Here is a 22,901-nt window from a genome sequence, read left to right on the forward strand (position 1 = left end):
TCTGTATCACTTGTGAGCAAGACAACTCTACGGGCACAAAATAACATCTCTTTGAAAATAAGATGCATGAAAAACTCAGCTAGTGTGCTGTATCTGATTTCAAGCTTACACGTCGTGAGTCATCAGGCCTCATTCTCCCTTGTGTGTCTTCTGAACACCTTTGGTTCGCAGGCAAATTTAAAAGATGATGGTAACACGCAGTCTTGCCTACTCTGTTGAGACCAGGGGAATTGTCCTCTAGTTTATAAGTTCTCATCTTTCTACTCTTCTTCGGCTGACACAATGAGAGCTTATGTACACGCTTCATTTTAACTACTTGTTTGTGCTCAGGCAGAGCAGTGGCTACGGTATCTGACCACTGTACACTGAAAGCCCCTGAAGTCACGATAGCCGAAACATCCTTACACATTAATTCTAATCAATTTGACTGCTTAACTTATGGAAAAACATGCCAAATTTATGCAGTATAGCCCTAGAGCATAAATGTGCCTCAGGGAGGCAGAATATACTCTGGAACTGGACGTGATGTTGGTGTTTTGTGTACCGTGTATTAAAAATGAAATGACTTCAAAGAAGGAAAAAATAAAGCCAGAAAGACAAGACAGCTTTGAAACAGACAAGATGGCCATGCCGGCATCCCATATTATCCCAGATGAAAATAACTCTTTTCCCACTAACAACAATCAACAGACACATTTCGCTTGCAGGCAAAACCTGGCTGCTGTAGTGTAGCTTGGTTTTATTTATGTCCACAAATATTTCAAAAAAATTACAAAATACTCAAATGGAGAGAACACAGAAGTCACGATTTCTGGGTTTCTACTCTGTTTACACTGTGTTATCCCATGGCAAACTACTCATATATACATTAAGCTTCAAGATATATATAAATGTAGCAGTCAGAATGTACACTCTGCTTTAACGGTGCAGTGAAACAAGCTCAACCATGACGACATAGAACAAGAGAGACGTTTCAAAAACACTAAAGCAAAATTAAAAAATCAACTTTCAAAACAGAGGAAAAGTAAGAGAGATTTCTTAAAGAAAACCAAAAGGTCTGGGTTGTTTTAACAGGGCATCGAACACCAAGATGGCTTCAAAAACCACTGCATGTAAAGTTGTAGTTAATCATTGGTCTAAAATGGAAGAATTTCAGTGCTTATTCGCTGAATGATGTGAACAAAAAAAACTCCCAGAAATGATCGGAACTACTTTTCTGGGAAAAAAAAGAAAAGAAAAAAATCAATTAATAGCTTTTAAACAGACTGCAAACTTCAGCTGAAAAAAGAAAAAAAAACAAGCAACAAGAGAGAGAGGACCATGGGAGGCAATTAGCTGCTTTTTTTTTTTTTTTTCCTTAAGAAGAACTATAGCTAAAAATAACAGCAAAAGAGAAGGATCACAAGAAATGGCTGAAGTGACTGAACTCCCCCGAACTCCCAAATTCCACATGGTAAAAACAAGGAGAGGAGGTTTAACTGCAATGTGCCTAATTAGACCTTTAAAATAAACTGAGGCACTCTCTCTGCTGAGCAGACCGATCTTACCAGCTATTCCACTGTTCACAAAAGTAAAAAAATGTTACTCAGAAGAAAACCATTTCACCTGATCACAGCAGACAGCGACCGAAGGCACTGACTGGAGCTGACTTTACCATCCTCGATTCTAGATTGACCTCGTGGTTTCCAAATCTCAAACACTAGCTGTTCCTCCTAATACCTTCCCAGAGAGTTCAAACAGAGCAGATGGAACTGATTAAAGGCTACTGCAGTTCTTTAGCACTGAGCAATCTGGAATGGAGGACAGAAAAAAAAAAAAAAAAGGAAGATCAACATCAGCTGCAATAGTCCTCCTCTCTCTCCTATAGACTTTTGCCTTAAGCAGACTTAGAATGCCCCAATGCATATTTTAATTAGTAAACTGATGTTATTAACTGTCCGACAGTAATCTTTGGGCACTGACACTGGTTTGAGCTTCAGGAGGTGGATAAAGCACTGTGCGTGCCATGCCTTCCATCAGAATGTATGATTAACTACAAGTTTATCAAACATGGCTCAGTACAGTCCTATGACACAACCATCACACCGAACAGTCTACGACAGCAGAGAGAGAGCACTCATGACTTCAGAGAGAGAATGGGGGGGTTATGCACCAGCAGAAAAAACGGCCAGCAGATTCAGATGTCCATTGGTTGCATCACCCTCTGCTCTGGCAAAGAAAATCCATGGCAAAAGAGTGGGGGAAAAAAAAATTAAAAAATCTGCCTAAAGAGTAAGCAGAGGTGTCTTCGAAATAATGCTCACTGGCCTTCTGTGTATTCCTCTCCTTTTACCATCCACATGGGAATTAGCCAAGAGGAGTTCCTCCGCATGGACCTGTTGTGTTGGGAGTCAGTAAATGTCACTATCCACATTATCTGGTTAATCCCAAAGCAGTAAGTTCCTGAGATACAGAACACTGGTGGCAGTTAAAAAATTTTTTTGCCTACAAAAAACAAAACTAAAACAGTCAAAGAGAAATATAGTCTGGTCTTTGCAAAACAACTTTAAGAACACTAACTGAGTTGCCTAGTCAACTTTTCTTAAGAACATATCAAACATAAGAGGCCAGAAAGGGCACATTCTCCAAAAATATGCACATGCATACAAAATTCTGGCTGTACTAGTTTTGAGCCACGGAACATTTTTAAAAAGATTTTAGAACAGATTATTTCTTTGAACTTTTGCCTAAAGTCTAAAACCAACATAGTTTAAAGTTTCAAAAGGTAACAGGAAAGAAGCGTATTATGGCCACACTGAAAATTAACCCTTGAAGTAGGGATCAGAAGGGTAAGCTAGTTCCAAGGGACATCTGTACTGCTGAGAAACCCAACTCAACAGAAATCATCTGCAAAACAGAGAGATGTAACACGAACAAAAAACCCCAAACAACCAAACCAACCAAAAAAAACCAAGAACAGAAACAGTCATTTGCAACATTATCCCTGCAACTCCCTTTAATGCTTATTGTTGATATCAAACCAAATGTCAAGCTTTTACCCATTTGAAATTATTGATACCCATCATTCCCTTTAATTAAAGGGATAATTATATATATATATTTTATTAAAAAATCAACTCTGTATTCTGTCAATACCAGGTAGGAATTCACAATTTGTGATGTTACTGAAAATCAAGATAAATGTTTCTGGAGTTTTGTTTTGTTTTGTTTCTCCCCTCTACCCAAAAAAAGTTATTTACAGACTTAAAAAGCCATGCTGCAGAACTGAGCTCTCTTTAAAATTATGAAGATTTCCTACAATGTATTAAAATAAAAGTAGATTTTTATTATTATAGCACTTGGATTCAGAGCTTGTTATGTCACCTACTTGCAATCCTTGTTTTTTTTTAAAATAGCTATAGATGCATTGAGTGTCTCTTCACGCACAGTGACTTGTGTTGTGAACCTGATTCTAGCACCTACTCAAAACGAACTAGTAAGAAAAAAAAAAAAACAAGATTGCAGGAAGTTCTCTGAATATTCCACACAGTCCTGTATTTTCAATAGGCTTCTGAATACGTTGTCATGCAGGGAGACCCACACCAGTCTTGAGAAATCTTCTCTACAAATGAACACTATGCTGATAAGTCTCTACTTGTTGGGTGGTTGTTTCTGTTTTAAATATATAAAGAAATCTTTATAAGATATTCTTTTCCTTTTGTAGCTCTTATTGTATGTAAAAATGTTCCACTCCTTCCCAAGGACTGGGGTTTCCATAGCCAGCATTACAAATAAATAATTTATTACAACTGTTTGTCGCCTTCTTTCTTCAGTCGACTGAAAGAGAAAGAAAACTCATTTTAACAAAACGAAGGAGGTGTCATGACACTTCAGAGATAGTTTTTGCCTTCCTGCTAACCTCACCGGGGTGCCCTGGAGGGATCAGAGGTCGCAACAGGACTTGTGAGCTTTCAGCACAAAAATGAGAGCCACTGTAACAGCAGCGGTAACACTGTCTGTTGTGGGAGGAAGTGGTGACCTTTTGCTACCGGAGTGCTCCTTACGTGTGAGCAAGATCACTAATGGCAGCTCATCAAGCTTTTGCTTTATCTGCAGTTGCAGATGTGACAGTCGGCTGCAGGCACACTGCCTGCCCCCACGGCACAGGGCTGCCAGGCAATTCAGGCAAGCTTGGGTAGCAGAAGCAAGGACTGAAACACCAGAGTAAAGCAGGTGTTGACTATGCTGCTTCCTACAGATCCCTGCTGCCCACAGGCACGCGGAATGACCCTCGCTAGGTGCTGGTGGCTTTTTCTTCTTATCTGACATATTGTCAGTGGTCACTGTCCAACAGGAGCTAAGGTGGTGTCACGTAGAGGTCAGCCAAGGAGAGAACCACTCTACTACCAACCCCACGGAGCATTCTGGGGAGGAAGAACTTGCATCATTCATCTAGACATTCTCAGCTGGTAATGCAGGACCCGTATTATTCACACATTTCAACCTCCTATTGCCCTTAGTCATTTTTAAAGATTTACCGAATTCCACCCTTCTCATTCATAAAGCTTTACCCACCCTCCTTCACTGTTCTCAAGGAAGAGAGAGAGATGTGGAAGCAGAAATCGTAGTCTCACACTACAAACCCCAATCAGAGGTAATTCTGCAACGTAAGACTCAACCAGTCTACATCTGTGCCAATAATCTGGACCAAGCTTCCAATCCGCCCTATCACCTGTGCCCAAATTTGGTCTCAGTACAGCTTCACCGTCTTCCGTAACTGCATCAGGACAGTAACTCAGCACACAGTAACAAAGGCAGTAATTCAGAAGAAAAAAAGATGGAATGTGGAGAAAGATGAAGGAAGCCGCAGCACCCCCGCATCTCCAAAAGCCTTCATTGCACCTCTCACCTGTAATAATCTTCCTGACTTGGTAGATGACCACCATGCATGTGAGGATGCCCATGCAACCACTGCTGCTCCATTGCCAGTCTCTGCAGCTCTGCGGACTGGGCATGCATGGCCTGCAGCTGGTGGGCTGCTGACATTGGAGGTGGAATGGCACCAGGCAGATCTCGTGGATAAGGAGTACCTACAAGAGAGTTGCCCATTTTTAGACACTTCTTTGCTATGAGGTCTGCAGAGTTGTCCCATGAAGCTCTAAACAAACCCACCAACCTTTGGCTGTATCCTAAGTTACAGCTCAACTCCACTAACTCCCCTCCCAAGAACTGCAAAGACCCAGAAGGAACGATGTCAGTTCAGATCAAGAGCCAAACTTCGTAAAGGACCAGAAAATGCTCTCACCAAAGACTGGATGTCGGAGCATTTCATGCTCATGAGGTGGCTGCCCTAGCAATGGGTTGGGGATGGTCCCAGGTGGGTAGGGAAAACGTGCCAAATGGGGTCCCGCGGCTAAAGGATCCACCAGCGGATGAACAGGTCCTGCTGAACCTTTAAAAAAAAGGTGAGAAAGTAAACAATCAACTGCTTTAGGAAGCTCCACTCACTGCTGGGAGGTCGAAAGTCCTGTTAGACCTGAGCTGGAGCAGCATTTGGCTTGACTGGCATGTAATTACCGGGACTTTAGCTCCATCCAACCCCCTTTTCTATGTTCAAGTGACATCTGCTTACCAAACAATCTTAGTTGTTAAAACAACAACCCAGGGCTTTCAATTTCTACAAGAAATCTACCACCCAACAGGGAAAACCAAATATGATCAACAGTTAAAAAAAAATTTCCCTCTATTTTCCCTTTACACACATAAAATTAAAGGAACACTAGTGACATTTAGTACAGAAGCACTCAAGCAGCCTTCTGACTTTAGCAATACTACTTTATAAGCCAAAAGCTGGCAAAAAACATTGTCTGCAAAAGATAACATTGTCACCACCCTTGTGTGGAGAGGGACACCTGTAGACAACCTCTCTGATCTCACTTTACCAATGTAACGAAAAAAAGACGCTGGCAAAACCTGAAAAATACTTAACTCATCACCTTATCTGCAATCTCTGCACGTTAAGCTGTTAGCAGACTGCAGAGGAAATCACAAATGAAAGGAAGGCAACACAGTCAACACCATGCTCCCTCAGGTGTTATCTGGTCCAGAGCAGAAATCGTGGGGTCATTTTACACTCTGTTCACCCCTCCTCTAAGCAGACAGAGAGATTACACACTTTAGGGCCTTACTCACCTATGGAGCTACTCTGGAGCAAGAGCTACTCGGAGACACTCGAGCGCGCCTATTTCAACCTGGCACCCAGGATTAAAGCCAAATTACTTTTCAAATACAGGTAAGAGAGACTTGACAATGAGTTGACTTGGCTTTGCTTGCACCGGTCTTTTGCTAGACTGAGACTAAGAATGTACTCCCCACATTTTTGTCCAGAACAAATAACTGGGGAGTATCTAGACTTACCTGCAGAGGTGGTGACTTACCTGACAACAAAAACCTTGTACAGACAAGATCTATGACAAATTTCTTCTGCTATCAACGGGGTAGGCAAACCTGCCTTGAACTGAACCAGTTTGTAATTTGTGCAGTCAGTCTCCACCAATATCCACAGCTGACAGCTTTAAGGATGCTGATATTCAGCGTTATCATCTCCTAATCGTAACCCCCTGCCCCTTCATCTCACAAGACCCTGCTGCTTTCCTTGCTATACGATTTGGCTTCTGAAACAGCACTCAAATTCCTTCCAAACTCCAAAAAGCAGACACCCCAGCTATGTTTAATGCATGCTGCTCCAAGGCCAAGTGTGCTATATTTGCCTGCACCACTCATATACTCAAATACTACATTTGTAGCCAGCTGCACCAGAAGCCACGCCTGAAGTACTTGGGACTTTTTTTCCCCCCCTCTTACTTGGCAGCAACTGCACCTGGTGCCTTGCTATGTTCTCTCCAGTCTGCCACCAGAAAATCAGAAAAATTCTGCTTAGTGCCTCATCTTCCAGACACCAGAATTCTAGAGGAGTAGCCACGTAGCTTGCTTTAAAAATGAGCAAGGCATCAGTTAATTTCTGAGACTATTAAATACTTTGGGAAAAATCTTTCCACATATAAGAATGTACTGTAGCTAAAAAGATGCCAACCCATCAATGTAGATGGTTCTTATGAGAATTGTGACAGTTTCAGCTCAGCTAAAGCCAGATAGCTGGCATGTCAAATAGCTAAAGAGATGAAGTCTTTCTCTCCTGATTTTTTTTTTCAGCTTCTTTTCAGCTATAACTCATATAACAACAGCCATTAGCAGCGTTATCAGTTCCATGACATCTCTCCTACTGAATTCCCTTCACCCAGTGGAGTCTCCACCTGTACACAGACACTGTAAGGTGGTGCTCTACGATTCCAGTACTTAAAAAAAGAAAAACAATACAACAAACCAGCAAACCTTTTACAGTGACAGTGTGCAGTCTTCAAAAAGATCACTGTACTGTTATCATCATTTACTTTATCACTGTTACTGGTCCATCCTCCCCAAAAAATAATTGCCTGTATTTCAGTTATCACAACCTTATACAGAAGTCAGAGCGTGTACAAGGAAACAGGGGTTTTGTTACTTGAGCTCCAGAATCACCATTTTGGCCTGTTTTGGGTAGATTTCTGCTGACAGCTCAGGAAGAGAGATTCCCTAGGAAAGTGCCCAGCCCCTTTCCCCCGGGCTCACCTTGGTGTAAGGGATCCTGCTGATGTAGGTGTAAATGCGAGTGTATGTGTGAATGTTGGTGATGGTGAGGCGTAACGTTGAACATCTGGAGCCGTGCCAAGGGGTCGTTTGTCAGCGATGCCATCCGCTCCGCGTGGATTCTCTCTGCTGCCAGTCTGTCGGGGTAGCTCATTTCAGGCCGTAACTGCGGGCCTGCCAGTGCAAGTCTCTCTCTTTCGAGGGGGTTCAAACCCGGATGGAAGGAAGCAAATGGGTGAGGTCCTGCTGTTGGGGGAATAGTCAGTGCGCCATGCCTGGCAAAATGCTCCATGGGGTTAGTAGCTGGGTGCAGGGCATCTAGCTCTGGGGGCTTCACCTCAAAGCCAGGTTTCATCCTCTCTCTCAACTCCCTTTCCCGGATTTCTCGCTCCCGGATTTCCCGCTCTCGCAGCTCTCGTTCCCGAATGGTGGGATCCACATTGTAGAGGCCAGGCATGTGGTAGGCCAGAAGTGGATCAGTGGGGTTCAGGGGGACAAAGAAGGGATGATTACGGTTTGTTGGTGACATGACATGAGGACGGGCATATTCGCTCAGTGTTCGTAAAGCAGGTGTATCTGGACCGATGTACGGTGGTACAGCAGCGATGGTCGTCGGGGGAGGTTCAAATGAAGGTCTCATGTGTGCTGGCCCGCTGAGCTGAGACTCTCCAAGACGGCCTTCATGGGAGGAGCTGGATACCTTCTGCTGCACAGAATGGGGGAGGAGAATTTCAATTCAACACATCTGGCTTAAAAACACAGCAGGCAGACACTTCCCTTCTTGTGCCTCAAGCCTGAAGAGGAGGTAAGTTCAGCCTGCTGAGCCTCACAAGTCCTGCACTTGTGTGCTCCCATGTGGTCTGGGGAAGAAATGGGTTCTGTCTATCCTGGAGGCCACTTTGTAGTGGCAGCCTCAAAGCTACACTAACAGCTTTACAGTTAGTAAAGCACCAACTAGTTGGTAGATGTCAAAACTATGAGCAACAGCTGGCTGGTACAGGTCAACACAGACTACCAGTCCTGTTCACAGTGTGTTCTTCCTCTCCTCTCCACACTCACTTGTGACCTAGAACCTACTAAACCCAAGCAAACTCATCTCCATGATGTGCAACACAATAAATGCCACTCCTTTCACACCGTGACTTTGCATCTTGCTCTCCCCTCCTGTACAAGGGCACCATAGCACCTCTGGGGAGGGCACTAAGCAGAGTTTACCCACACAATTGCCCAAGGATCCCCACCCCCAAAATGAAGCGAAGTCCCCGTACATAACACAACCCTTAACACACGGATGCTATACCCTGAATTTTATAACCCTACAGAAACACATAGCTCTGATTCACATCTCTGAAATGCACCTGGAACAGTAAGACTTTATCACCTTCTTTCTCAGCATCAGTAGTGCCTTACCAACCTACCAATTCTGTGTGCCCGGAAGCAATCATTCCTTTCTGACAGGCCACAGAAAAATGGATTAGTTGTGTGGGTTCTTTATACCAAGACTGGAGTTTGGGTCTCCCCATTAAAAAAAAAAAAAATTACATGCCTTTAAAGTTCACTTCAAATTTGAAAGTCTTTAGATCACCTTTTTCCAGACAGCACTCTTGTGCCTGCACAGTAGTAGAAGGTACACAAAGGCACTCACTGTATCTGCACAGAACTCTTTCCTACTGAAAGTAAACGTAAATACTTGGCCTAGTTATCCCCAGTGGCATTGGCTTCCCACACATCAGAACCAGGCCAGGAGCAGAAACTCTCCATTTCCTTTAAAGAGAAGCAAGTCCCAGGCAGGGCGGGAGGTGCTCAGAGCTGGTTGGCTTTCACTCAATCCACCAGGCTCTCGTATCCACAAACACCCGACTGCTCACGCACTAAAGCACTTCTGGGGATTTGCGTTCCATAGTCACCTCCAGGTCAGATCCCACCATGCCAACTTCCCTTAAACAGCTCTTAGCTACAAATAAACCTACCGCAGCTCTTTCTGCTTCTCTTTCACGCTCCCTCTCCCTCTCTCTTTCCTTCTCTTTTTCTTTTTCTCTTTCCCGCTCTTCTCTGGCTTTCTGCTCCGCTTCCCTTTTGGCCTTTTCAATGGCCTCTTCTCTCTTCTTGGCCAGTTTTGATCCTGCCAGAGGCATAAAGTACAAGTCTGCTCTTGAGCATGAATTGTAGCCACGGTCCAGGTGCTTATAGAACCTGAAAGAAAGAAAACAGAAAGAGCTTAGCCCTGGGAAAGATGCAAGATTTAAGAGCTGTATGTAGAAAAAAACCTCCAGCGTGTAGCACTACTCGCTTCCCTGAAAGCCATGAGAAAACTAATTGTACCCTATTACTCCACAGAGGAGTGGAGTATAAAACCCCTCTCACAATTACAAACTGTAATGGCCTCTCTGAATATGCTGGCTGAAACAGCACCTCCCCAGAAAAAAAGGGTAAAATCATGCTAGAAAGAGAGGCTGAGAAGATGCAGATGTAAAATACACTCAGCTTTCGGGAGTGCCCTGCTACACAGAAAAACAGCACATTAAGGAAGCACTGCTGCCAACCTCCGTACCTGGCTGACTGACTGGCGTGACTCGGTGTATCCACCACGGTGGGTTCTGGCGATGGACTTCTGGGTGGAGGGGGAGGGCTTTCTGGTTCCTCAGCTTCATCTGGGACTTCTTCTTTGATTTGAATAGGTGGTAGCGTGCACGCTGTCACCACTGGCACGTTTCCACTAGAAGCTGCTGATGTGGAGATGGGAGTCTGAAGCGGAATGCCAGGCACGGTGGGTGGCGTGGAAGTGGAGGGGCAAGAAGGAGGGGTGATGGAAGGTGGGCCTCCGGGGACAAACGGATGCTGAGAAAAGGGGGGCTGGGAGGATACCTGATGGAGCCCAGATGGGGGGTGATTAGCAGGTGGGGGAAGGCTCTGACTCTGCGTCAGTACAGGAGGTTGGGCTTGTGAAGACTGCAGCGGCTGGCTCTGAGGCATCAGCTGCAAAGGAGGAGGGTGTGCAGATGGGGGATGATGAGTGGAGAGGGAGCTCAGTGGTTTTAAAGCAGGTGGTGGAGGCAAGTTGGAGTTCATTGAGAATGGAGAAGGGCCAGAGAGATGAGGAGGGTGCTTGTGGGACGGAGCAGTGGGGAGCTGAGGGATTGGGGTGGTAGGGGGAGGTTTGATGTGAGGCATGGCCATGGGGGCAGGGGGCAGGGGCTGCTCCCGCGGGGGCTGAGCCTGCTGCAGGGAGGTTGCGGTCGGCAGGACAGGCTGCGTCACCTGAACCTGGAGAGCAGAGTGAGAATGAGACGGTGCCTGGGTCTGGAGGGGAACCTGAGACTGAGATGACTGAGTGGGGAGGGAGAAGGGCTGGGAAGGAACGGGATGAGGCAGGAGGGGCTGGGCCTGCAGGCTGTGAGGGGCAGGCTGGCCCTGACTGTGGAGCGGAGGCTGGGAGTGGGGCTGCGAAGAGGGGGGGGTCGGCTGGCTCTGCGACACGCTCAGAGGCTGCAGCGGAGGGTGAGGCGATGGGAGCCTCTGCGGGTGCAAAGCGGGGGCCTGCTGGATGTGGGAATGAGGCGGCGGCGGCGCGGGGGGCTGGGGCTGGCTCGAGGGCTGGGATGCTGACGGCGAGACCTGCGGTGCAGCCGGAGCAGCGCTCGAGGCTGCTGGCAGCGATGCTGGTAGCTGGGCTGAGATGGGTGGCGTAGGAGGGGGAGCCTGGCCAGATCCGCTCTGTGCCTGAAGCACTTGGGGCTGTGCCTGCAGCACTTGCTGCTGAGCTGATGAATCCGAGTCGCTCTCATTGTCTTGAGGGCTGGGGATGCTGGGGGACGTGCTCCGGTTATCCTGGTCGATGTCCTTGGGATCGCTGCTCCCCTCATCATTGACACTGCGGCTGTCGGAGCTCTCCCCTTCGCCCTCACCCTCCGAGGGAGAGTTTGGCCTGCTGATCTCCTGCAGGGACAGCGGGAAGGAAGAATAACGCTGTGCGTGACAAAACTGCATGAAGAACATTACCAGCGTGCCACAGGATGCAACCTATTGCACACGCTGTGCAAACACAGGTACAGGTACCCCCATTTGAACCTCACAGGACTTAAAACAGCACAGGCAACATAATTATCCGAAGGGAGAGAGCAAAGACAACAGAGCCAGGCTCTTTTTAGTAGTGTCCAGTGGTGATAGGCACAAACTGAAACACAGGAGGTTCTGCCTGAATATAATGAAACACTTTTTCACTATGAGGCCGCCCAGAAAGACTGTGGACTCTCCATCTTTGAAGATATTCAAAAGCCATCTGGGCACGGTCCAGGGCAGTCAGCTCTAGGTGGCTCTGCTTGAGCAGAGAGGGTGGACTAGCTGACCTTCAGGTCCCTTCCAACCTCAACCATTCCGTGATTCTGTAATATGGAAAGCTCAGTGTCAAAATTCCAAAATCCTGTGCACAGACTGAACCTGGTCAGGTACATGGAGCTGAAAAGACATCTTGAAAGTATTTCAATTGAGCTTTGATAGCATTAAATCGAGAGTACTCCAGTAGTGGTCTGCTAACTTGCCACAGAAGAATAAAAAATGAATTTCAATTAAAAAAAAATAAAAATCTGTGGAAAATAATCTAAGTATACTCCTGTAAGGCTGATATTAAAACAAAACAAAACAAACAAAAGACTTCTTGACTTACCCTGTATCATTCCACTTCTTTTCAACAGAAGGAACGCATCACAATATTGGTTGATTTCCAGCCATAGATTAAATTACAATTTGCTGTGGCCTAAATTGATTTCATGTTTTTGGTTTGTTATTGGCTTTGCACCCCCTCCCACTCCCAAACCACTCTCCTGAGAGAAAAAACTCCTCTGTGGGACTCACTTGAGTTTTGGATTTTTTAGCATTGGACCTATCAGGTTCCTCTGTGTCAGAAGCTGCCTTTTCCCGCTGCCTCTTGGAGTTCTTGAGAGGAGAAGATACCTCTTCTTTTATCTTCTGCCACAAACGAAGCAGAACACAATAGTTACCGGTGATGTAAATGCAAAAGTAAATTGAGCGTAGGTCAGTGCTACTATATTCATACAAATAAGAATAAATAAATCAGCAGGAGAACTGATGAGGAGTTGAGGAAGTCAGTATTTAACAACAATCCAGGACACATCTGTCCCTCTGTCCAGTTGCAGGGGGAATCCGCTCAGGAGCTGCTCCTGTGTTCTGCCCTCTGCCAGGAGCAGCTCCCAGAATTGCTGCATCTACATAATGCTCTAGCCACTCCCTCTGGAGGTCAAATTTAAACCAGAACCCAAATCAGACGGCAGTTTTATTTCTGCAGATGGAAAGCCAAGCAGCAGTTTGCACACAAACCCTGCACACATTTCTGACACAACCAAGCAGGAAAATGAAAACATGAAGTATCATCACGCAGATGTGGTCTCAAACTTTGGAAGTGGAGAACCGTTTTGAACAAAGCAGCTGTCAGCTGTGCAGGATCAAGTCTATCAGCAACTCGTACCAGGTCAACTGGCCCAGTGTATTCTTCTAACAGACACCGACACCAGTGGTTAACAGGATGGAGAAGAATTTCTGCAGTAGACGGGCACAGGATAAGCCTCTTTCTACCACATGGAAGTCTTGCTTTACTCCTGATATTCTGAGAGGGATATTTTTACATCCCCTCAAATACAGGGCTAACACTGAGTAGCTATTACAAGATTACTACCTTCTTTTACGGCCTGGGACAGCTTTATACATCACATAATTATCTAACCTAACTTCAAATTTTGCGAAGCTCTCAGTTTTATCATGTGAAACCTTGCTCCATACTCCAGTTTTGACTATTTTTCTTTTTAAAATACTTATTTTTAACTTGCTACTTTTCAATTTACACTGCTTAATGGCAAGTCTTCCCACTTCATCTGGCTGTGTTACTGCAGTACTCTCCTGGAGAGGCACTTACTCATTTAAACAGACTAAACTGTCAGCTTGCCCTGAAAAATCAAGCAAATATACATACAGAAAAACAGTAACAGAAGTAGTCTCAATTACTACTTATTCACGTTCCTTTGTAAACAAAGATTAAGTACTGCTTTAAAAAAAATCCCCCAAACTGTCTACTTGTCTCACATATAGCATTTCTCTATTTATTACTGTATTACTTGCACGAGCCTAATGCTTACATTTGCATCTGAAACTGAAGGATTAATTTATCATGAGAGCAGTAAGGTTATGTGGGGGTACTTTAATGATCACTACTCATCCTTATGAGCACAGGAACAAAGCATCAGTCAGATACACCATTAAAATTTTTGCTTATCCACACAAGCAGGAATTTCTAGGTCATGGAGAGATTCCCTGACTTCCTAGAATCTGCACTGCCTTGAGCTGACTGAAGAGGCCTCAGGTGTCCAGTCCTAACACAAAAGAACAACGGGGAAATTTTACCTTGGTAGACTTCTTCACTGAATCTGCTTTGCTGTCATTACTGGAGGTGCTGGCAGCACTGGGGGAGTTGCGGCCACTGGAACGGATGTCTTCATTAATCGGTGAGGCTCTACCATCAGGGCTGGCTGGCTGCTTTTTACGACCACTACGTAGTGTAGACATCTATTTGTTTAACAGAAATAAAAGTGTATCAAAGTCAGCATTCGTCCAATTTACTTTTTTACATTTACTTTGTTCTGTCTTACATCAGGGTGTGGAAGGACCACTCCTGCAAAGGGCTTGAAAAATTAAAAACAAAGAGCATTTAACATCGTTACAATTTTTCCTTGAAAGCTCCGTTTGGACTTAAAGGTAAAAAGAGGTAAAAAAGACGAGAGGCAAATCTCGTCTACTCAAAAAATTAAGTGCTGATTATTTTATTTAATAGTGTCTGATAGAAATGACAACAGTTGAAGGATGTTCCAAAGCTGCTGCTGTTTACATGCTAAATTTTCTTTATAAAATGCATGCAGACACATTTGTAAGTGTGCATACACACACAGTAAGGTAGGAGAGGGCCCTCACGTTTCATTAAAAAAGTTTATCTGTTGGCATTCAAGCACTCAAGACCAGTTTCCAAAACCAGTTTCAGTGTGCTCCTGCTATGCAATAAGGAATCACAGTAGAGTATATTTGAATAATTAATGCTATTTCCCTCCCATTCTGGCATTTTTTGGATGACTGGCGACCATAATGACACTGACAGTGTAGCCTCACAACATATTTAGAAGCAATAGTCATATCATCACAATCAGAAAGATGGAGAGGGGAGAGCAAGAGAAAGAAATGTATCTGCTGCTTTCTAGCAGCCACAACCCAAAGCAAACATCAAATTAACTAGAGCTGCTGTCAGAGTTCTCACAAGTGCCTTGTGCACCGTAAAGCTCCCAGCATTTCACCCCGAGTAAACGCTCTGTGACAGAGCACACTAACCACGGGAGCAAACTACAGTTTTCTGTAGGGGAGAGATTTTAACTCCGGTAATACAAGGAGACCACATGAACAGCATTTCATTTTTTAAAAACTCTTCCTTTAAAACAAGCCCAAGGGCTTACCTCTGACAGGATCCAGCTGGAAGAAGGGTACATACTAGTACAAAATCTGTAATGACACACCGGTCAAGTGCCGAGTGACAGTCCACTGCCAGTCATTAAAAACATGGAAATAGCAAGTTTGACTAGAACTTGCAGAAGAGACATTTCAGCAATTTCTTTCCAAAGAAAGCCTCAACCTTAGCAAATCTCACGCACACAAACACAGCAGCAGGCACATACCATGGCAAAGCAAGATGGAGAAAGAAGTCTGACCACCTTCTTCCAGACAACACCTCTTTACAGAAGGAGCTGCAATACAAGAGTGTTAAACCTACCGAGCCTCGACTCCGCCTTGTCCTCATGCTATGCTTTCCACTGAGTCCATCATCTTCCTCTTTGACAGGCTTAAACATAAAGGGTGGAGGGTCCACAGGCTTCTCAATGGGTGGCAGCTCTCCGTATTTTTTGAAGTGAATGCGACAATCGGTGCACAATAAAATGTTTTCTCGACCACCGTGGTGCCAGTCCTTGGAGGCTTGGGGCAGGAAAAGCAACAGCTTAGAAACACACAGAGTTCCAGATACTCAGTACAAACACATTGCATTATTAAAAAAAAAGCACACAACTACTAGAAAAGTAGCTGCTTTTCTACAGGCAACGAAGTTGGAGAAATTTCTGCAAAACTTTTCTCCTGTTCCAGGCTTGGTCTGTGTTCCAGTGCATATTTCAATTTACAAACTACTATTTTGTGCATAGTTAAGCAAGTAAGCAGTAAGTAGTACTTACTTACTTTGTAAGTAGTTTACAAACTACTGTGTATAGTTAAGCAACTACAGCTCTGAAAACAAAGAAAGCAGCTTTATCTGCTCCACCTGGGAACTAACAGGCAGCTATTATTCTCCAAAGCTGTGGTTTCTTAAAGTGAAGTGAGTGATGAACTTCTCATTGCCTTCCCCTCCCTATTTTGGGGTTCACACTTCCATGCCACGCATATGCCCAAATATCAGACAACCTTAAGGAATATCTACAGGAATAAAGCTGCTGCAGGAGAGATCTGATGCAGCATAAAGAAGTTTTGTGTGTGACAGTCACCGTCCAATACTGATTTACTGTATTGTAAATTGATTATCTAGATTATGTAGATGTTTTTCCCCTGTATAAATGTCTACCTCTTAGGATTCTCCTTTGTCACTGCAATATTAATTTGCAATGGCAAATGATTAACTCTGCTAGGAATGCTGCATGGTTTAGCTCATTCAACCCCACATTCTTTTGAACAGCTGCACATGCACAGGAACTGCTCTTGCTTGAATGAAGCTGCATTAAACAGGCAGTAGCAGAAGAGAGAGAAACCCAGCAATGAGTCAGGCGCATACTGGTTGTGAAGCAGTGACGACAGGCGTAGCCCTTCAGTTCCTGTTCACTGTCCTCGCTGTCAAAGTCATCTTCACTGGCCGAGCTCAAGTCCACTGAATAAGTAAAGAACAAGGGAAGAAGAACAAAATGGAGAAGAAAAACTCAGCAGGATTTTCTATTTCCTCCTACTTGGCTAAAAAACCCATTAATAATAATAGTTCTCGCACGAATTTTGTGACTTCCTACAACCACCTTGCCTTCAACGGCCATTATTTCTGATTTTGCAAACTAAGCAAGGCCAAACCTCATCAGTCTACAGACTTAAATGAGGATTCCAGGAATGCATAGGTGCTACAATTCACAGAACTTTTGATTCAGCACACGTTGACTTTTCCAATTAAGTTGTTCACGTTTAGTCAGAGAGGCTGAGTTCCAAAGGCACAATTTTCAAGAGAAAGGAGGATCATCTCTAGAACCCATTCAAATTTAAAATCAAATATTCTGTACCTAAATCCTGCTTTACTAGATTCCATGGACAGATACTGTGGTGGCTTTTCTAGTTTTTATTTTGTTTCTAGACTTCATCTTCTAAACCAGATGGGGTCTGCTGCTATGCTCTGGTAGACAATAGTTACATTTAACCCAAGAGCTGGATGTGTTTGGTGGGCTGAAGAAACGACGCTTACATATAACATACCTGTTTGAAAAACATGTTGCCATTCTTTTAAATGAAAGGTACTACAAGGATTCTACCAGCTTTCCTATCCTTATTGCAAGCCTCATTAAGACTTTTAACCTGTGGCAAACTTACATTCCAAGAATGTCACGTTATGAAGAAGTGGAGAATATGGAAAAGGTCACTCTCTCTTGTGGCAAGCAGTATATAGCAGATCAGCCAATTACAAGGCTGTGAGCTAAAAAGCACCATCTAAACCACTGAGAATCTGCAGACAGCACAAAAATGGTATCTTGCCTCATCTTCTAAAACAACTCAAGAGTAAATCCTTTCTTATTGAGTACTGCATTTTTCTAGCACCACCCCTATAAATTCACAGCATAACAGGTCTATAATTTGTCACAAGCAGAGAGCCCTGTGGCTTCTTTTGCTTACATCTTTAATTAGAAGTCCTTGATGCAAGAATACTGTTTTTCTAAAAGTTCCAAGAGGATATTTGGCAATACATGCAGGTTACAGAGAGGGAGGGATTCTACAGCAGTTGCCATTAGCGTTTGTCATCAACTCATTACCCTTCAAATTAACACTGGGTCCCATTTAATAACAGTAGCTGCTAGCACTCCCATAATTTCTACATTAATTCTTACAGGTGTTTAAACCCTGACTGCAAAATTGACACCAGGCTAGAATTTGCTTTCCTTTACTAAATCAATTTTTATTCTCATCCTGCAGTCGGCTCCATATGGATGGGTCCTTCCAGCCACATGTGCTCTGAAGAGCCAAGTATCTTGGGTCGAGCTGTAGAGTCAAGGTCCTCACTTCTTGTGCACACAGAAATCAGCAATAAATCCTATTAATTTCAGCAAGAGGAAGCTAATAGCCCTTTCCTACCACCTCACTAATATCCTCTCCAAAATACTCTGTCCTGTCTGCTCATCACATCCTCTACCTCCCCCGTATCAGTAAGAGTCTGCCAATTTCTGCCTTCCACACAGTCCATTTTTCTTTAGAAGACATGTGAAATGCGCTGGGTTTAGTCCATAGAAAGACTTAAGCTCAGAGGGTAACATAAGCCTTTTACATAAGGATAAAAGCTTCTATATCCATGTGCGCATTACTAATCATAACCCTCTGCAATGCTGTACATCTCACTGGGTTGGGTAATTATTCTTCGTTTAGACACTTCTGCTTCAGTCAAGGCAAAAGTTCTTCCCAGATGCATTAAGATACAACAGTGCTGGCTGCAGCACACTGTCTGAGATCAAGCAGAAGGTATGGGTCACAAAGATGGGTAAGGGACTTCCTTCCAAAGGGACCAAGGACTTCCTTCGTTTTGCATTTTCTAATTCCCATTACTGTAATAAGCCTGGAGAAAATACAACAACACAAAACCAAGAAAAGAGTAGGGAAATTCAGTACCAGGGCAATGTTTCCACCCTTACAGGATGCTTTTAAGAACGGCACAAAGCACTTGGTGATCAAAGACGCCTACCACATTCCAGCATAATGGTATAGGAACAGGAGGGCAACCGCCTGAACTCCATTTCCTTGCTTCATTCACTCGAAGGTGCAGCACCATTACATTACTGTTGCTCCCTGCATCTAAACAAAGATAAATGCATTGCTTTTAGCTTCCACTTACAGAATTCACTGGAGGGGGGCCTGGAGGGAGTGTTGACTGGAGTGGAAGCAGTTCGAGTTTTAATTCTCCGAAACACAGCCTGTCTTCGATGCCTACGGTGGGCTCGAGAACTTGCTGCTTCAGGGGTTTTCTTCCAATAGTAATAGAAGGTGATTAGTTCTCCCTGCAAATACAGAAGGAGTATGTTAGAGGGGCATGCAAAACTGACTCGTCAGCTTTTTTTTTCTTCCCTTCCTTTTGCTCTCTGTATGCGTGCACATGTGTTTTTTCAGGAAGCTTCGTGATGTATTTCAGCCAGACAAAAGAATTCTTTTGATAAGACAGAAGAAAAAAAAAAAAGAAAAAAAAAAAAAAAAAAAAGAGTCCTCATTATTTTTTGGTTTGCTTTTGCAGGGGAGAAACAGAAGTAAATAAATGTCTTCTCACCCCTCCCCTAGGAAAGAAAAGAGGCTGGGTAGGACGTATCCAGCCTCTGCATGCTGGTCTCAGCAATTCGGACGGGGGTGCCCTTGCCTTGCTGTCAGCACCTCTGCACAGCTCAGGAGGCACCACAAAGGGACAGGGACCACCTTCCCCTGAGCCCTGACAACAAGTAACAGGCAACTGCTAAGAATTCTCTGGTGTTTACAAAAAAAAAATCCGGATCAATTCAAACAGATACTGCCATTTTGTCAACCTACATTCTGCATACAGATATTTTTAAATATCCCTGTTAAAGAAGCTGGAAGAATAAAAAACGTGTTCAGCAAGAAGTCTATAACCGTAACTCAACCCTACTACAGTAAATCGTGTTTTAATTTGAATATATATGCCCACATCTAAATTAATTAAGCAGTTAAAAGAGCACACCTAGAGAAATGAGTGATAATTTCACAGCATAATGAATCTGGCTTACATTCAAAAACTGGAGCAGCTGCCATTCAAACTAGCGGATGTAATGCTGAACTGAAGAACAGCATGTGGTTTTAATCTCTTTTCTCTTACTTTGAAACCCCATCATTTCCTGGCGACTTGTCTGCCTCTAAGGTAAAAGGTGTTGTTTCTTTCAAGTTGCAAGAGAAAAATGGAGAAGTTCTAACCAGCCCCTTGAAAAAAAATCAACATCAGAACAAACATACCTGAATTGCCCACAAAAAGGGTTGCTTTGAACTGCATTTTATGTGATCAAACAACATAACCTCAGCCTGCTCCCTCTGTGGGGAAATCCTGCAGCCTGTACTCAGGGCAGATCACTGAAGTTAACTCTAATAAAGACACACCCTTAATCCAAACTCTCCCAAGGGCCTCAAACAAGCAATTTACAGCCATAACTAAGATTTGTACCACTGAAACACTTGAAAGACAAAAGGAGGATGTTGTTCTAGACATTAACTGCTGACATTTAAGACACTTAAGAATTTTACCAACACCTAATTTAAAAATAGAAACACCAAAAAAAGAACACAACCACAAATTTGATTTCTGGCAACAGGCAGAACAGATGCATTTGTAATCTGCACTGCTATAGACTGGGATTGATGCCATTGATCTCCACCACAGACCCGAACAATATTCACACCAAACTGTATTCGGAGCGATACTTGGTGAGGAGGAGGGAGTAGTGAATGGATAAAATTAATTGTTACCTACAACTGTTGATTCCGAAGGACAAAAAACCCTTAAAAAAAAAAAAAAAAATCACTTTCCTGAAGAGAATCTAAAACTCAAGTGGGTGCAGGCTGGCAATGAGCATTCAAGCTGTGTGAGATCTGGGAAGAACAAGAGTTCTGACACCCAGCACCCCGCTCTGCTCCCCCATGTTCAACTGGGCCTGTTTGCTTTAGCAATTACATTTTGCTCTGAGCCCATGAAGTAGGTTCAAAGTCCACCTGGCACAACTGTTTGTCAAACTGAGGATCCGACCTGTGCCAGGAGGCAGACAAAAGCTCTGCAGAAAAGCTTATGCAATGTTTTTCAGAGGTAGAAAGTCTCTCGCAAATGAAACCAGCCACATTTCACCTATAAATTCGTTTACATAAAACCCGAGGTGTCAGTACCAAGGAGCAAGCCAGTAAATCCTGTGTCTTTATGTCAGTGAATCAGCGTGTCCTCTGACATATGGCAACAGCAGAGTGCAAACCAATCTGTTTTCCTCCCGTTACAAAACAGGAAACGGGCACCGATCTGAGCTCCGGTTACACATCACCAACCCACCGGGTCCCAAGGGGAGTTTAACAACTTAGACACGCACAACATCATAAACCAAACTCTAAAAAAAGAAACGGGGCATTTATAAAAAATACTAACTTCATGATCATTTGGGGTTTTTTCCCCCGAGACCCTCCCAAAACTGTGGTCACAGCTGCATGCAGGTGAAGATGAAATAGAAGTTTATTTAACAGGTTTTACCCCATCTATGAAATCTGGGTGCATTAAAGGACTAGAGAATATTCTGTACTTCCAATTCAGTGTCGAACTGCACAGCTACATGATTCAGTAAATGACTCAACTTTCTGACAACGAGGGAAAAGTAAAAGTCAGAGAGGAAGCATACGCAGAGAAGGTTAACGTTACATACACACGGGTTAGCCATGTACGACTGAAAAAATTCCATGCCAGATCTTACTAGCTGCCTGGCTATCTAATATTATATTGTCTAGCTAAGGGATTAAATGCTGGAGTGGAGTGAGTCAGGTAGGATTAGAAACAGCATACTGGTGACTGCACGGGTGGCAGAAGCTGCTGCACAAAGGAGTAAGTCAGGAAAAGCTTTGGTTCTACAAACAGGGAGTAAAACCAGCTTCCAGCTTCACTGCCAGTGAAGTCAAATGAACTTTAATCAAACATGCATTGCGTGTGCTGCTGAAACCCATCACACATAAATTCAGGGAACAAAAGCTATTGCAGAAATCAATAGCCTACTGAAACATTAACACAGGCAAGCATTGATCAAAAGGCCCTTTTACGAAAGGCAGCCTTGCAAATTAGCTGCTGTTTTTGCTTGCAAGCAAACAGAAAAGCATAAACGCTGCTGACATGAATGGCCTGTAATGATCATTTTGTTCCCGGTGATCTCACCTCACCTCACCACAAGGTCTCGCAGTCAACACATCCTACATCTCTGTACTATAATTGCGAACAGCATGATGAACTGAGGCAGTCTGCTGCTTGTTCACGGCAGGGGGGGCTGAGAGCAGCTGCTCTGAATCTGATTTTCTGGGTAGCAGGTCTACACCCAGGGGAATAGTCCTAATCTAACAACCTGCAAATATACTGTATGTCTCCCTTGAAGTTTTTTGTGCCAAGAACGGGGTATCACTAGTCGCATACGTGCTAAAAATCACAGAAAATAAAGCAGACTGAATCATCCTCTGTTGCATCATTATACTCGTTCAATTTAAGAGTGACATCCCCCTCACTTCCAAACGTCAGAGATAAATTAAGGGAGGAGTGAGAGCACTGAGGTGACTACTACCTGTGGTGAGGTCTCTGCCTGACGGTGCAAGAGAAACTCAAGGCTTGCAAGCCAAGATCAGGGAGGGCTGAACCTGCTGCTTCAAACATGACCTCCTTCGTCACTCTTTAACCCAGTTTAGTGGCCCGAGGTGCACAGACCACCTGAAGTTAGGAGGCGACTGGCTCCTTTTGCAGTAAGCACCATCCAACTGCTCCTGCCGCCCTCTCTCCCCTACACCCAGGGACACGCTCTTGTTTCATCGAGCTCTGGCACCACCGATAAAACGGGGATTGACCACTACTGCAAAGCCTCACAGGGAAAGGGTAAAATCTAAGCGATGCATGCCCAGCTTGTCACCACTTCCAAGGCAAAGTAGTAAAATTTTATATGGCTGCACATACATGGCTGACCCATAACACACACTGAGAAACGTGAGTGTTCAAGGGAGCAGGCCCTCACGGCACACACAAAACCACGCTTCAGCACAGCTTCCAGCCTAATGAATCAGAGCAGTCCTAATATTCCAGATGTGGTAATACAGCCTGTATTCTGAGGCAGTTGTCCAGCAAAAGGGTTTCCATGTCCACATGTCACTGCTGCTTTCACCAGAACTGCCAACATGCTGCCTCCAGTCCCTGAAAT

General features: G+C 44.1%; 1 protein-coding gene across 4 annotated transcripts in view; it reads right to left on the reverse strand.

Moving 5' to 3' along the window:
* Nucleotides 1-701: 701 nt before the first annotated feature.
* The window catches only part of RERE (arginine-glutamic acid dipeptide repeats), a 203,905-nt gene continuing 181,705 nt past the window's right edge, over nt 702-22,901 (reverse strand). For 3 of the 4 annotated variants that reach the window (XM_074925103.1, XM_074925100.1, XM_074925104.1), the window contains 11 exons: nt 18,824-18,986; nt 16,526-16,618; nt 15,485-15,684; nt 14,077-14,238; nt 12,517-12,630; nt 10,217-11,601; nt 9,636-9,858; nt 7,648-8,371; nt 5,285-5,431; nt 4,889-5,069; nt 702-3,816 (listed from right to left, as the gene is read on the reverse strand). In XM_074925103.1, the coding sequence (XP_074781204.1) occupies nt 3,783-3,816; nt 4,889-5,069; nt 5,285-5,431; nt 7,648-8,371; nt 9,636-9,858; nt 10,217-11,601; nt 12,517-12,630; nt 14,077-14,238; nt 15,485-15,684; nt 16,526-16,618; nt 18,824-18,986 (3,426 nt within the window). In that variant the 3' untranslated portion in view covers nt 702-3,782. The remainder of the gene's footprint in view (nt 3,817-4,888; nt 5,070-5,284; nt 5,432-7,647; nt 8,372-9,635; nt 9,859-10,216; nt 11,602-12,516; nt 12,631-14,076; nt 14,239-15,484; nt 15,685-16,525; nt 16,619-18,823; nt 18,987-22,901) is intronic. The other variant, XM_074925101.1, reaches the window with a different exon arrangement.

Source organism: Athene noctua, chromosome 22 (genome assembly GCF_965140245.1).
Source record: "Athene noctua chromosome 22, bAthNoc1.hap1.1, whole genome shotgun sequence".
Classification (NCBI taxonomy): domain Eukaryota; kingdom Metazoa; phylum Chordata; class Aves; order Strigiformes; family Strigidae; genus Athene; species Athene noctua.